At 52.6% G+C, this 15,672-nt stretch overlaps 1 protein-coding gene, 1 long non-coding RNA gene and 1 other non-coding gene across 10 annotated transcripts in view; 1 reads left to right on the forward strand and 2 right to left on the reverse strand.

The window, feature by feature from the left end:
- The first annotated feature begins 115 nt into the window (after window positions 1–115).
- On the forward strand, window positions 116–7,107 carry LOC109456483 (uncharacterized). Of its 4 annotated transcripts, XR_012492580.1 has the most exons (5): window positions 116–1,600; window positions 1,757–1,837; window positions 2,875–3,119; window positions 4,304–4,456; window positions 5,270–7,107. It is a non-coding gene; the product is annotated as an uncharacterized LOC109456483 (long non-coding RNA). The 4 variants fall into 4 exon arrangements; XR_002138879.2 differs by having other exon boundaries at window positions 1,757–3,119; XR_002138880.2 differs by lacking the exon at window positions 2,875–3,119.
- Window positions 4,303–4,464, reverse strand: LOC141569289 (U1 spliceosomal RNA). The gene has a single exon (XR_012492796.1). It is a non-coding gene; the product is annotated as a U1 spliceosomal RNA (small nuclear RNA).
- A 153-nt stretch (window positions 7,108–7,260) lies between the features above and the next one.
- GOLGA3 (golgin A3) overlaps window positions 7,261–15,672 on the reverse strand; it is a 36,264-nt gene continuing 27,852 nt past the window's right edge. For all 5 annotated transcript variants that reach the window (XM_074321232.1, XM_019748770.2, XM_019748771.2 and 2 more), the window contains exons 18-24: window positions 15,502–15,618; window positions 13,710–13,849; window positions 12,977–13,109; window positions 12,639–12,761; window positions 11,837–12,001; window positions 10,944–11,107; window positions 7,261–10,502 (exon numbers count right to left, since the gene is read on the reverse strand). In XM_074321232.1, the coding sequence (XP_074177333.1) occupies window positions 10,283–10,502; window positions 10,944–11,107; window positions 11,837–12,001; window positions 12,639–12,761; window positions 12,977–13,109; window positions 13,710–13,849; window positions 15,502–15,618 (1,062 nt within the window). In that variant the 3' untranslated portion in view covers window positions 7,261–10,282. The remainder of the gene's footprint in view (window positions 10,503–10,943; window positions 11,108–11,836; window positions 12,002–12,638; window positions 12,762–12,976; window positions 13,110–13,709; window positions 13,850–15,501; window positions 15,619–15,672) is intronic.

Raw genomic sequence — 15,672 nt, forward strand, 5'->3', positions numbered from 1 at the left:
GAGCAGCCGCCGCCCCGACCTCTGCCGGCGCGGGACGGGAGAGGGTGCCGTCAGGCAGTGGCGCGGGCAGCCCGGGACGCGGGGTCCTGAGGCGGGCGTGGGGGCGTGTCCCGGGGCGGGGGGCGGGGTCAGCGCCGCGGCCGGGCCGCTCCCGTGTCCCTGGAAATGACCCAACTGTTGCGCGTCCCGTTTCCCAAGCGGAAGAAAGCAGGGGACCTCCCGCTGCCTCGCGTGCGTGGGGAAACGTCTCCTTTGGACTCTGCAGCCGGTTCCACCCGGCCGGTGCGATTTTCTTTTTCTTGCCGGAGTAATGCGCGTCCTCACCCCCTACCTTTGGGGGCTTCCCCAGGAATGGGTGAAAGCGACGGTGCGACCCGCTCCTGCGACTTCACGCAGAGGACGGGGAGCGGCAGCGGTCCCCTCCAAAGTGGCCCCGGGGCGTTCTAGGGACCGATGGAAGCGATCGTCCCGATCGTGGGGCTGTCACACGAGACCGCATGTGCTTGTCACAGCTCTGATGGGTACAACACAAGGGTGCATTTTGCTGTGTGGAAACTAGGCAGCGATTTTTAAAAGAGGCAAACACCTAAGTAAATACTGACGTCCTTGTTTTACAAAAGTCGTTGGCTGGTCCTGGGAGTGCGTTGGGCGCAGCAGAAGAGGCCGTGGGTTTGAGCGTGGATGAGATGCAAGGCTGTGAGCTGCTGCTTTGCACCTGAACCGTTACGACGAGACGACGGACCTGTCAGGTTGCGGTGGGGATGTGGAGCAGTTTGGGAATTCGCGTCCGCTGCTGGTGGGAGTGTGCAGTGAGGTAAGCGCTTTGGAAAACAGTGAGGCAGGGTGAGCAGTGCAGCCCCAGGTATGGAAACGCCAGTCCAGTGTTTGCACAGCAGCCGCGAGGAACAACAACGGGTGTTACAAACAGCTCCACTGAGGAAACTCGAAGATCTAATTGGCCGTTGAAGTGATTCGTGAACCAGGCAGCATCTCATCCAGCAACTAGCAGGGCCTCCGCGGGGGTGAGCACAGGAAGGTTTTCATAGGAAGCAGCGTGGGGAAGGGAGCTACTTGCAGAAGAAAAGAAAGGATGATTCTTGGGAGGGTGGGGGAGGGATGAAGGGTGTTATCTTACCCATTGCAGCTTCTTTCTAGGGGGGATGGAAAGGACCCAAGTGACAGTTGACCTCACGGTGTTCACCATTCCAGACTGGCTGATTAAGATTGTTTCTGGGAGACTGAAATGGCAATTAGATCAGGTATTAAGTCGAGGTTTGGTGTCATGGGCTCTAGGTGCGAGTGACCCCATTTTGGGCGTGTGGTTTTCTCTTTAACACGGGAAACACCCAGGAGTTTGGATGGACCAATTGTGGAATCGCCATATGACAACCCTGTGGTAGTGTGCTATTCGGCAACGACGTGGGTGAATCTGAAAGCCATGCTGAGCAAAAGAACCCCTGCACAACAGTGTGTGCTGCACGGTTGTGTGTAAGAGTCGGAACCAGCCAAGCTGATGGATATGAACGGTGGTGCCTGTGAGGTGGCTGATGGGACAGCACGAAGGAGCTCATGTGTCACACATGGGTGGGTGATAACACAGGTACATGTTGGTTGACGTTTGTCAGAACTCACCAAACTACACTTTCTTGGTATAGATTTTGTCTAGATTTAAAGGGAATAAAGAGTGCCTTGCTAGAGTGAAAGCTTACCAGGTTTTTAATTATTAAATGCTCTGAGAACAGATTTCTGTCCCCAGGTCTGACCTTTATGTGAGTATGTGTCATTGTGTAATGACGACAGCTGGACCCTGTCTGCCCTGCCTGCTGGGTAACTTTGGGTGAGTTAATTTCCCCCTGCTTGTTTTCTCGGTGGTAAGTGGGATGGTAATTGCACCTGTCTCAGCGGTGATGATGAATACAGGCCACGTCCTTGCTACAGAGCCACCGTACAGTACGTAAGGACTTGATAAATGCTCGCTGTTCTTACTACTGTCATAGTTTAGAAACATAAAACATTACACAATGTGCATGCCTTTAAGGGGCAGCAGGGTCCTCCCTCATCAAGGGACTTGGGTGGAGTGATCACAGGTCTCCTTTTGGAGAGGAGGGGACTGATTTTGGAAATTGTGATGGAGGCTGTTGCTGGCAGCACACATTCTCGTCTTCAAGAACAAACTCCCAGCTGTAACTGGGTAATCCGATGACCCAGCGACTAAGTGGGGGCCACGGCAGTGCCATGCACAGCTGGTGCCTCCATGTGCTCACCCGTTCCCACCTGGGCAGTGCTGACCGGCAGCTGGGCCCTGGGGCAGCTGTCCCAGGCCACACACGGGAGCTGTAGGTTACACAGAGAGGAGGCCATTTTGTCCTCAGCACCGTGAAGCTGCCCTGATGAGCCCTGCTTTAGCATTTGGGCGGCTACGTGAAAGACTAACTCTTCTCACTTAAGCCTCTGAATTTGGGGTGTCTTCACCAATTCGCAGATTTTCTGTGGAATCCTGCTCATTGTAGGGATCCTATTAGGGCTGGATCCTGCTCACTGCCGTCCAGTGCAGTCTACACACTATTAAACAAGACTGAGAGAATCCAGGGCCGAAAAGGAAAACACGACCACGTTAAGCCACTATTTCCCTTCGAGTAGAAATGAGGGAATCAGGTGGGAACTGCCGCCGGTAGAAGGGGAAGGCCAACGTGTGAGCAGAAACCGAGTGCAGACTTGGTTTTTTCTGAGAGGAGCAGTTTGATCCAACTCCTAATTACAGTTGTCTAACTTCCACCCTGGCCCTAACTCCATTTCAGGTCACGAGAGGGCGAGGGACCGAGTCGGTCCCAAAGTAAGTGGGTGTCATTTTCACTTGTGTGATTGTCCTTCAAGGAGAGAAAGCAAAGCACGTGGGGGTCCAGTCTCTCGATGTTACATAGGGGGTCTAGTCTAGGCGGAGCAGCCGAGAGGAAATGCCCCGGGGGCCACCAGGACAGCCACAGCAAGAAGCCACTGGACCCTCTGTGGAGGGCACAAGCAGCCCAGAGGTGGAGATGCAGCCACTGAGGAAGCCTCACCCAGCTGAGGAGCCTGGAAATTTCGTTTGAAGATGCGCAAAGGGGCGTCTACCCACAGGGGTCAGTGTCGCATCCAGTGCAACACAGGCAGTGAGGGTGCGAGAAGGGGCAGCTTTGGGTTAAGTTTTTGAGCGAGAAAGAAACAGACTTAATGCAGTTAAATCTCAGAAGGCCAGGGGTCTCACAGTTCTGAAAGGCTGAGCCCAGAATAAGGCCGACTGGAGGTTTTTATTGATAAGTATACAAGGGAGTAGCAGTGTTTTTGGGATGGTCTGTGAGACTCATTTATCATGTTATAGAAACTACCCAAACCAATTGTGTTGATCTTCAAACAGCCGAAGCAGAAAGTCCTTGAGGTGAGGTATGCGACTCCCTTGAGGGAGATACATCGCATGTCGAAATTGTTTTACAGAGCTGAGCAGACAGCTTAATCTTAGTGCTCTAAACACTTTTCTCCCAATTAGGTGAGAGGGGAAAGCCAGAATCAGCAGCGGCTTTTCCCAGGCAGGGGAAGGGGAGACAAGGCCCCTTCCCAAATCTTTCTAAAGCAGCTCATGGGGGTCTCCATGGGGTTCCGCCTGGCTTGAGTTGTCCCCCGTGGGGAATCTTACCTGTCATTGGCTGCAAACCCTCTTTTGGAGACTAAATAGAGAGAAATATACAGTCCCAGAGATGCAGTCTCACAGACTTTTCTTTCCTTAAGGAAAGACATGGAGGGGACAGTCTGCTAGGCTGCTGGGTGACAACAGGTCAGGGTCTTGGAGAATTGTAAGAGGTCTTCAATAAGGGTAGAGCACACACGTGTAATCCACAGATTCGCTGTACTGGCAGCGTCATTTTGCTTGACTGTACGTACCCACCATTTCTACACCCGTTGGTGTACGCAGTTCTCTTCAAAGCCACTGAAGCAAGTTAATGGAGGCTCGCCCTCCAGCTCGAGGCCCGTAATCTAGTAGAAATAGGGATTCTCCAGAAAAAGCTGTAATGAAGAGAAACATGACGCGAAACGGTTCGCTTACTTCCGTACATGCAGGTGCACACGGAAGGGGGTGTGAAGGAGAGAGGAGCTAGGTCTGTTTGCTTTTCACGGTCCCGTCCCCCTTGGGGACAGTCAGCCCTGTACTGGAGTCTCCAAGGAGCTGCAGATCTGCCCCGCTTGGGGGTATTTATACCTAGGAACTGAAGAGAATGCAAGTTTTGCCACCCGAAAGCTGAATTTTGGGATATTTTTTTTTCTAAATTAGGGGAGACAGCGAATGCAGTCCCCCACTACAACAAATTATACAGTCGAGTTTCCCACATTTGGAGAAATCGCAGGGGTCAGCACATCCAGACTGCCATGGATAAGCCTTGCCCTGGGAAAACCACCTTGGTGATCATGGTGTCTCCCCTGCCAGGTAAGTATTGGGATATTGATTTTAATCAGGTTATTAAGAAACAAGATTCAGAAAGAATCCTTGACCCCTGCCCCCATTTCCTGCCCAAGAGATTCAGATGGAAAAACCCGGTTTAGGAAGGGAACCTTAGCATCATTGCCCGAGTATTAGGAAGACTCCTGGCAGGGGTCTGATGGCCCACGTCACCCCGTGTCCCGGTCTTCGAGGTTATGTACCTGCCACCTACCGCTCTTCCTCAATTACCTGTAAACTGCCCATCCCACCTTTGAAATCTAGGACCCTGCCCCTTTTGTCCTATGTCTCAAATGTCTCATGTACCCAATGTTGCCTGTCTTTGGAATTTTCATGCATATGTGAATTCCCCATGTGCACGTATTAAAATTTTCTCCTGGTCACCTCTCTTAATTTGATTATAGCCCAGCTAGAAGAATTTAGGAGGTGGGAGGAAAAGTATTATTTTAGCTCCCACAGAATGATCAAATGCTACAAATCAGGCTTCTTTTCCAGGACAGCGCGGTGTTTTTTTTTTAATTGGAGAAGGGAAACAGGACTTTATTGGGAAACAGTGTGTACTTCCAGGACTTTTTTGTTTTTGTTTTTTTCCCATGTCAAGTTGTTGTCCTTGCAGTCTTAGTTGTGGAGGGCGCAGCTCAGCTCCAGGTCCAGTTGCCTTTGCTAGTTGCGGGGGTGCAGCCCACCATCCCTTGCGGGAGTTGAACCGGCAATCTTGTGGTTGAGAGGACGCGCTCCAACCGACTGAGCCATTCGGGAGCTCAGCGGCAGCTCAGCTCAAGGTGCCGTGTTCAATCTTAGTTGCAGGGGGCGCTGCCCACCATCCCTTGCGGGAGACGAGGAATTGAACTGGCGACCTTGTGGTTGAGAGCCCACTGGCCCATGTGGGAATCAAACCAGCAACCTTCGGAGTTAGGAGCATGGCGCTATAACCGCCTGAGCCACTGGGCCGGCCCCAGGACAGCTGGTTTTTAAACTGTTCTGGGTATGGCGCTCCACAGCCAGGGGCAGCAGATGCCTGCTCAGTGAGCAACGGCCCTCCTGGCATGCGGTGGGCACGTGCGTGGTTGGGAGACACTGGATCTGTCACAGTAACAAATGACCCCCAAGTCTGCAGAGGCTTGGGAACAACGTTGATTTGCTCCAGTTCTTGCCCATTGTGCGACAGCCACTGACCAGAAGCACCACGTTGTAACAATGCCATCGCCAAGGTGGGGCATTTCCCAGCAGCCAATCAGTGCCCTGGCCCGGAAGGGACACACTGTGTGCACCCCTCACCGGCTGCAGTGAGCCGCGTCTGCCCCTCAGCCTGCACCTGCTGTCTCCAGAAAGGCAGCCGAGAACCATTGGTGGAGAGCCCTAGTGACAAGTGCACAGCGCAGAAAGTGCTCAATGAACTGAAAAAAGCTGGATAGGGTGACTTGGACCCCATCTAGAAGGTTTGAAAGCCAAGCTGTGTGTACTGAACTTGACCCTGTAGAATCAGTAGGTCACTAGAATGAATGAGTCCACACGTTTCTGACAGCAGTGGATGTCAGGACGTGCACAGGAGCCCTGCCCCACACCACACAGGCAAACATGGCACCAGACACCCAGGTGAACGTCTCCCGCAGCTTCCAGGGCAGAGGTGTTGCTGAAATACACTTTCTACGACTCGGCAACATTCATTGTCAAGTGGAAACATGCATCAAGACAAACAGCAGAATTCCCACAAACGCTGCTGGTGGTAGAAGTTAGATCGCTGAGAATTCCTCCTCCTCTGGGGGAGGAATGGGGGCTCTTCCAACAAGCCAAGGTGTGTAGACTGGACGGCAGCAGCAGCAACAGCCCTACTTATAATCCCCACATAATCTGCAGGAGACATGGGACTTCTGAGTTACCCAGTGACCTGTAAATGGTGAGTCCTCGACCCTGCCCGTGACGTAATCCAGCCAGCACTTGCCGCCCCCCGAGCCAGGAAGCAGCTGCCTGTAACAGTGTGCCCCGAACCTTCCTGCGATTCACTGTCTGACCGGGAGGGCAGACACATGCACTTGACCAAGGAGACAGCCGAACAGATTCGCCAGCTCACCAGTCAGTGCCTGAAAGGGCTTAGCCACTTCAGATGCATGTCACCTTCCCTTTGTGATTATAGAAATGGCACCGCAACATTTCAGGGCATCAAAACCACACAAGGTGGTCCGGGACTCTGCTCGCAGACCGGTGGTCACGTGCTACCTGACCCCTGGCTAGAGGACACTGGGCTCACAGGAAAAACGTGTGCCACCCCCACACAAGCATGCTGCAGTCACTGTTCCTCCCCTGCCATCTTCAGGAGGGTTATTTGTGACAACTGGAGACCCACTACACGTAGGTCACTCTTCTCGATCAAGAACAAAGTATGGATGAAAAAGGTGAAACTAAGAGCCACAAAACAGACCTATATGGCCTCACTGCCATCAGATGCGACAATGCTGGGTAATAGCACTCCAGTCCAGGAGGCGCGTGCGGACGCGTTCACACGCATCTACAGCTTCAAGGGCACCTGCCACCCTCTCATCTCGGCTGTACCCAGAACACTTCCCTTTGACAATGACTTGCAGGTGGCAACAGGCGAGACGTGGGCTGGAGGGGTTGTCCGCTGAGGTCAAAGGCCAGCACAAGCAGGTGGCTTTCACAGCCCATCTGAACTTTGGCAGATCAGGAAAATTCTTTCAAGGCAAGCACTTGAACAGGGTGTTAACATGAGATAAAAGTTACTCCCAAGTATGACAAAGTATATCAATATGCAACCCCCGCAATGAACTATGAGAATCTTTAACAAAAAATAGTTTATTGCACAAAATTTAAGGAATTCCCAAGCACGCTTAAATTTATAAAAAATCAACATGCTTTTTAAAATTACAATTCATTGTGCATGGTGACACCTTTCCCCTGAACAGCCCCAGCCGGGGGCCCCCTTTGACGAGGCCATTACTAGAAATGAATAACTTAAAACCACCGAGTTTTCTAGACCCTCTAAAACAACACTTCAAGGGTCCTCTTGTAACCTGAGACCACTATACAGCGAGCTTCACGGGGGACGTGGACTTGCTGAGCTTGGGTGAATAAGGCTCAGAGCGTGTTACACGTCCCAGCGCTATTCATGTCACGGGGTCCTCGAAGAAGGCTCTAGGACATTTCTCTTCAGATACGCTGGTCCCTCTCACTACTAGAAATCTACACACCACATCTAATTTTTGATTAAAAAAAAACAAACCCATAAAGTAGAAATACATGTCACGGTGACTTTGCAGTCCCTATTCCAGGAGAAGTCCTCACATGGAGAAGGCTTTGGGGGGACTCTCCCGAATGCTGGAGGCCGGGGGCGGGGTCCCCACGGCCACCCCGCTAGCGGGACCCCAGGCCACGGAGGAGCCCAGAACATACCCTGATGATACTGCCCGTTAGGCCTTCCGAGTGGTAGAGCAAGGAATGGGGACCCGGACGACCTGAGCCATCGGTCTCATGTGTGCTGTGGGAAACCAGTGGTAGCCACGCTGCAGGAAGGCTTTTTTTGCAACATAAGAAAACCAAGTAGTGACATCACAAAGAGCCCAAGCCAACATTCTCTGCAGTGAGGACACAACACAGTGTCTTCACACAGGATGAGTCAGATACACAGCATAACGCGATGATGAACCTACTTTTACAAACTCCAGACTTGACTGTTATTTTTCATGAGTAAATTCCTAATTCCACTCTGCCCACACTAGAAGAGAATTTCACACCTTATTCACTGAAGAGTCCAGCTCTGGGAGGTAGAGTGCCAGTGAAGTCCCTTGGAAACAAACATGCACACAAAAGCCCGCAACAAATCAAAAGCAGGTGAGGTCCAAGTCCCACTTCCTGTTTCAGGTGCTTTGTTAAGGAAGCCTCCAGGTGGTGCCAGCGTGAACACCAACAGCCCCAGATGGGACCGGTGGGCACATGTGACACGACACCGGGGGCAGGGTGCCCGAGAGCTCAGACCAATGACAGGCCGGGTGTCTGCTGACCTGAGAGCTGGGAACTGAGGATGGAGGTGACGGGGAGATGACAGACCACAGAGCGTGGGTGCATCTGCACCGCGGAGGGGACCAGACGAAGGAACAGGGGTGAGGAGCAGAGAGTGGCTTTCATCCGAGGGATGGACTCAGTCACTCGATCCTTTCCTAAGAGAAAAGCACATGACGACGACACCACGGGCAGGCCTTCGGCAGTGGCAGGAGGCTGAGTGCCATTTCTTGGTTTCAAAATGACAACCAAGGATGATGCAGCAAAGTAAATTACCATTTCTTTTCCAATGGTACAAAAAGAATTTTATCAAAAATGATTTGCAGCGTAAGTTGAAAAGTAGGACACGGTTATAATGAAGTTTTCAAGTATTATTTCAAGATTAACCCTGTACAACGACACACGTGTTTTAGAAGTTCCAAAACTTGCACGGGAGTAATTTTTAAACACTAAACGACTTTGTGGTTAATGCTACGTTAACTTTACCAATTAACCTTCTAATGGCTATTATAGGAAAACACAAGCAGCTTGAAAACACCATCCTGTTTTCTCCACACAGACAATAAGGACACACCAACTCGAGCGTGTCTGCTTCGCGACACTTCACACCGTCACCTTCAGACCACATCTCACAGAGGCACAGGACCCATTCTCTCTTCTCTAACTTACAACAGTAAGTAGTATTTCAGACTTTCTTAGCAAACTAGGGGAACAATTTACACACCCGACTCTCCCAGTCAGTGGTGTCTGCGGTGCTTAAGCATTTTGGGAGGAAACTGTACACCCCTATCGACCTCGCACACTCAGGGCCGATGTCACCGGCTGGGAGCTTGGGGACCTCGGCCGCCTTCCTCCCAGGGCCCACCTGCCTCTCCAGATGGGGTGAAAGGCCCTCTGGCCCCTGGAGGCTGTCACCACTGAGTCCAGCCGGGCTCTCGATGACCACAGGCCCTGTGGGCACAAAGAAGTGAGGCTCAGAAGCCTCGCTGGCGGGGAGGTCTGCAGGCGCCTGTCCTCCGGGGCTCTGGCCTCTCCCTGTGCGCCGCACACGTCAGGTCAGCGCCTGGGCATGTAAGGCCTGCCTGTGGTTGGTCAAGCTGAGGCCAAGCAGGGCCAGGGTCACATGGGTGAGCATTGTGCGCTTATGACAAGCAAAAGACCCTAAAAAATAAAGTGAAATGAAAACAAAGAATGCTCTTTGTCTAAGAATATTTGGTTTTAGAAGATAAATAAAATAATTATATTTCTTATAACTTTCCGACTGACATCCCTTAAACCTACATGTACGTTATTTCCTGACAGCAGATTTTCAAAAGGCAATCAATGAAAACACAACCCAGGTCATTCTTAAATAACGTCAGCATGTACTTACGATTCCTAGTATTTACATACACGTCCTCTGGTGGGATGGAAAATAAAGTAAAAAAACCCAAAGGTGCAAATGAAGTGTCATTGCCGCAGGGAGGTAAAGCTCTTACTGAATCAAACAGGAAGTGAGAAAGCAGATGTGGGGACTTGGGGCCAGGTGTCCACGGCGACGTGTGTCCACCGTCACTAGTGAGGCCACTCCTGCAAATAACGCTCAGACCCCTACTAATACTTCTCACCGAGATCTGAACCAGGTTTTCAGATTTGGTCATTTTGTGGGAAAGCTAGTTGTGAACTACAAATGGCTGCTTCTCTCCCCCGCGGCTCTCATTACTTTACTCCTTGTACAGGCAGCGCACACTTGGCATTTCACCTCGTAGGCAAACGGAGCACACAGCCTCGCAGATGACCCGGAGAGTGTCCCCTGGGCAGTTACACATGCTCGGAGTGGGGGTGCTCAGCGGGCTCCGCTCCCAGCCCCTCTCTGGACACGTTGCTCGGACTGCAGCGCTCGGAGTCTCCCCCGGGGTGGGCGTGACCTCCCAGGGCAGCGGAGCTGTCGACAGGGTCCCCCTGAGTCCACGAGGACAACGACTCGTGCATGGTGACGGTGTGTGCCTCCATCTGACGCTGCAGGCTGTCCATCTCCTGCCTGGGGACGAGGGAGGCAAAGATGGGAATGCTGGTCAGAGGGGAGCCAGGAAAGAGCACCTTCCCCGGCAGCCGTCCCCTCCCACATCTGTGACGCCCTCAGGGACCAGCAGTACTGATGGGGTTGCAGAACTTAAGGGACCCAACACTCCTCTGCTCCACGCAGAGGCCACTGGGCTGCGAGGTTGCCCTACACGAGCTTCCGCTCTGGGCGATGTGGGAAGACCACCCAGGGCCTGTCACACACGTCCACTGAACACCTGGGACGTAAGGCCTCGGGCTCATTCAGCTCGAGACAACGCTCACTTTCCCACGGGGACTGAGGGACCCTGCTTAACAGAGACCCACTCAGCCTTCGCTGGGCACGCACTGCTGGCAATAGAAAGACGCCTCCAAGTCAAACACGTGCTTTGGAGATAGGCGACATGGGGCCAGAACGTACTTTAGTTGCTGTAGGCAGCTGTTGAGGTTCCTGAGGGGCTCCTTGCTCACGGCAGGTGGGGGCCTCAGCAGCTCCTCCAGCAGCCAGGCGGGGACCGGGCAGTCGGGGATCTTCACGGGCGTCACGGGGCTGGAAGGGCTCGCCTCGCCTTTCAGTTCCCTCTTCTGTTTGTAAAAGCACATGGTTAGCGGTCGGAGGGGTGTCCCAGCTCCATGCGGCCCTGGGAGGCATGGCCCACTCATCTGTACCCGCTGAGCTGCAGGCACAGCGGTTCAATAGATGCTGGTGGGATAGGAAGCCTTCCGCCTAATGCACACGGTGGCCCAGGCCACAGCCCTACGCCCTGAGGACGGAGCTGCCATGGCAGTCCACGCCTGTGACTCTGCGTTTCCCTAAGAAACAAAAGTTGATTTGCTAACTCCTACGACCCCCGTTCTAGGACCTCAAATGTTTTCCTAACAGGCAAACAGTGCTAATAAAGCTCTGGATCTGAGCTAAGTCTCTGACCCAGAAAACATTTACACACATGAACTAGAAACACATGCTGGGTATACAGACAGCCTGAGCAGGACTGGGGACCGCAGCTCCGGGGTCCTGGGGTCCCGGGGTCCCCAAGCCTGAGTCCATTCTGGGGGCTGCCGGGTCCTAACCCATGACCTCATCTGGTTTATAAAGCCCAGGACGACAAAATGGCATTTGAAATCTTGAAAACAAGCTAGCGTTCTGTTGGAAAAGGCACGGAAATAAAAGGACGGGGCCTGCTGTGATATGCATTTTCACACGTGGCCGCTCAGTGTTGGTCAAATCCAACCTGAAGTGGGAACGACTAGGAACGCGGTGCCTGCTTCCCACACACGTCAGGGCCCCGCTCAGCTGACAGCCGGGAGCCGCACCGTCTTCGCTGTGCCGCGTCGCAGGTCCAGCTTAAGCTGCTGATTTTGCTGGAGCAGAGTTTTCATGTTGTTCTTCAGCTCTGACACTTTAGCCTGAAGCATGAATTTATCTTTCTGGGTCACTGACAGGTTCTCCTGCACCATCTCCAACTCAGCCCTCATGTTCTGAGGAAAGGCAACATCGAGCGTTAAAAGCTAGAAGGTCTTAAGCACACAAAAGCAGAGAGTGTGGTTTGCAGGTCATGATTCTAAGGGGCTAAAACGGACACACTAGCTGTTTCACGATGAAGTAATGATGCTCCCTTCTTGGCACAACTTCCCCTCCCGCAGGCGAGACTGAGTTATAGTCTCATCCTCAAAGTTCTTCTCCCAACGTCCCAGCCTCTGCCAAGGCACCAGTGACACTCCCAGGTCCTCATCCTACAAGGAGCCCCTGGAGGCCCCTGTTTGAATTCCAAGGTCCGCGACTAGATGAGCCCAAACATGACTAAGAACAAATGTTAAGTCAATTCTGTTACTCGAGCCTCCGCCACAGGTTACGTTCCTGACCCTGTGCTCAAATAGGAGGGTGTCACAAACGGGTGACCTTTCACTCGTACTGTTGCATTTACTGGACCCAGCTCTGCCCAGACACAGCACTGGGCTCCGCTCCCCACCCACTGACCTGGTCCTTCTGAATGCGGAGACGTGGCCCAACAGCGTGGAGGGAGCACGCCACTCACCTGGCAACCCGGCTAGGTACGCAGACGCTGCTGCGGTGAGTGGGCGTGACCTCCCGCCGGGCCCCGCCCCCACCAGATACCTGCAGTAGCTGCTGAACTCCACCCAGCTCCTTTCTGCTCTGCTGCTCAGTCAGCTCCAGCTGCTGCTTTAGGGACTGGATTTCTCGCTCCTTCTGATCCACCTCCCACTTGAGGTTTTCCATCTAGAGGATATAAGAGTCACATGACCAGAAGAATTTTAAGTGGCATTCTTACACTATGAAGTTGCTCTAACCATATCTCTGAGCAACGTTTAGTATCACACATAGAAAAAACATGTTCCTTGCAAAGCGCACAGGGGAGGGGGACGGAATGGGTCAGCAGCAGCGTCTAGCTCTGCAGGTCCCGTCCCGGGGATGCAAAGCCACCCCTCAGTCACCTCCTGGTTTCCTAGGGGCTGTCGGCTCAGCTGCTCGTCCAGCTGTTTCTGCAGGTGTTGCAGCTGGGTCCGGGCCTCGGCCAGCTCCGCCTGGAACCCCGCTATTTCCTGGGAATGTTTCCCATCCTGAATCCTGGCGTAAGAAACAGGAGGAATGAAGCCACAGAGCTCTTCCACTCCCAGCACAAAACACCCATTAGCTGAGTATCACCCGTCCTGGGTGACACTGGTAATGACAAGCTCATGTACTGCTCACCCTGAGCGGGAACTGTCCTAGGAGCTTTCTTTCGACTGCCTCACAAACCCCCGGGACATGCATTTGACAGATTACAGCAGGAGGGCCACTGCCTCAGGGGACCAGCATGTGTCCCTGCACCTTCCAACTTGAGGCTGCCTCAGTAGGTAACAGCCTCAGAGGTGGGCACAGCCCTCGGGGCAAGTGCCCCTCACACTGGGGGCTCTCTGTTCCCCCTGAAGGACCAAAAAGGTGCAGAGTGGAGATGGCAGTGCCAGGACTGAAATTTCAGGGTTAAGCTGAGGCTTCCTGGGACAGGAGTCAGAGGAAATCTCCTTTCCAGATTTGCCTCCAGAGTACTCAGTGACTTGCTACAATGGGACCTTCGTGTGTCAACTGTGCTAATTAGAAATGGAAGAGAACCCTTATGAGGGCCTCGGGGGAGGGGACTGCGCCCCCCTGCAGACCGGGTGGTGTGCCCTCGGCTCCAGGACTCACCGCAGACTCTCGGCTTCTGTCTGCAGCTTTTGCACCAGAAGCTCCTTGGCCTGCAGCTCCTTCTTCACCTCGCTCAGCTCCAAGGTGGCGGCCTTAAAGTGGCGGCGGTTATGTCCAGCTTCCATTTTGGCAGCGGCCACCTACAAGGAGGGACGCCCACATCACCGGGTGCTGAAGCAGGAGCAGCACTTGGGGTGCCATCGTGCTGGGAGAAGCGCCACGGCCTACCTGGCTGGCGCCTTCGCTGCTCTTGCGGGTTTTCTGCCAAAGCCTCCCAGGTCCCCACAAAGGGCTGAGGTCCCTACCACTGCAGTGTTGCAAGCACACGACACGGCTACTGCTACCTGCTGAGTTAACAAATCCGTCCAAGAATCTCTTGGCCTAAACAGTTTCTATAGTCTTCTTGGAGCATGTGTGCATATCTCTTGTTAAATTTATTTGTAGTTCATGTAATTTTGTGAGAAACCTACTTTTCCATCAGATCACCTGACTATCATAAAGCTGATTATTAACTGTGTATGATGTAACTAGCCTTTTCATAGTTAACAGATTTCTCAGGAGACAAACAAATTCTCAGGATATAACAAAATTTTCCATTTTCCTTTACAATAATTTAGTTTTCTTGTCTAATTGCACTAACAAGCACTTCATTTAAAAAAAGTTTAATAAAAATACTTATATGACAGATGATTATAGAAAGAACTCTTACATAAGTAAAAAAAAAAAGCAAACTCCAAACTCCACTAGAAGATATTACCAGTGCTTGTCACTATGTAGCCTAGATGATCTGAACTGTAATCTTTATGCACTTCTTTCTAAAACGTTTTCCTAGCATGCACTATTTTTACAATCAGGACAATGAGACTAAATGCACTTGGACGAACAAATAAGCGTCATCCATAATTACTGCCCTTAAAACAAAGAAGTCTAAGGCACATGTACATCGTTTCCTCAGCAGTTTTCCTTGGGAACTTCTAGTTACAACTTGCGTAAGGGGAGAAAAAAGTGAATACGTGGCCCCTGAGCATCGAGCAAAGACAGGAGATTGGGGGACAGAGAAGCACGGCGTGTCGCTGAGTCGGGTCAGACCTGTCAGCACGCAGCAGCCCCCGCAAGGAGCAAGCCCCGACCGTGCCAACAAGCAGACTCAAAACAAGTTCTACTTTAAAAGAATATTTCACTGTCTCACCTCAGAAGTAAGGGGCTGTTTCTTTCTATTTGTGTTACATTATCATGAAGAATTCTTCAAAGGATGTGGCAAAACCCAGTTCCCACGCAGCCACACATGTACATGGCAAGCACATTCTTAGCATCTGCCCTGCCAGCATGGTGGACACGCGCCAGCGCCCTCCTCCCAGGAAGCTTACATCCTAACAAAGAGAGAGGTCTACAGAAACCACGGAGCAGGGCTGGACAGCTGACGTGAGCGTGGGAGGGGGCCAGCCTGGAAAACTGCTCCACACACAGCAAACGGCCAGGGGCCTGGGCAACCCGCTCTCTTGGCTGTTGTTTTTAATACAAATGGGGTCAGCTGTTCGCCGTTTGCTTTCTAACTCAACTCTACACCCCCAGCACATGGCGTGCCTATGGAGCTATGCGCATGACTGTGTGTTGGTGGAATAGCGCCGGCTGGTTCTGATGGACTCTCTGCCTGTCACTGGCACCAACTTGATGACATTTGTTCTCAAAATTCGGGAGGGGATCTGAGTGTCCAGGACACGCACACTCAGGGTGCGGAACGAACACGTGCATGGTGAAGGCGGCTGCGGGATGGAGGGGGCGCGGCACGCACCTGTTCCCGGAGGCCGTGCACGAGCAGCTTCTCCGACTCCAGCGCAGTCTGCAGGGCCTGCACGAGCTGCCGCATCTGGCGGTCTTCTTCCTCTTTCTGCTGCAGGACCGCCTGCACCTGTGCGACGGCAGAGGCTAAGCGCGGGCAGGGCTGCAGTGAGGCCCCGGGGTG

The sequence above is a fragment of the Rhinolophus sinicus genome, linkage group LG16, assembly GCF_036562045.2.
Source record: "Rhinolophus sinicus isolate RSC01 linkage group LG16, ASM3656204v1, whole genome shotgun sequence".
Classification (NCBI taxonomy): Eukaryota; Metazoa; Chordata; class Mammalia; order Chiroptera; family Rhinolophidae; genus Rhinolophus; species Rhinolophus sinicus.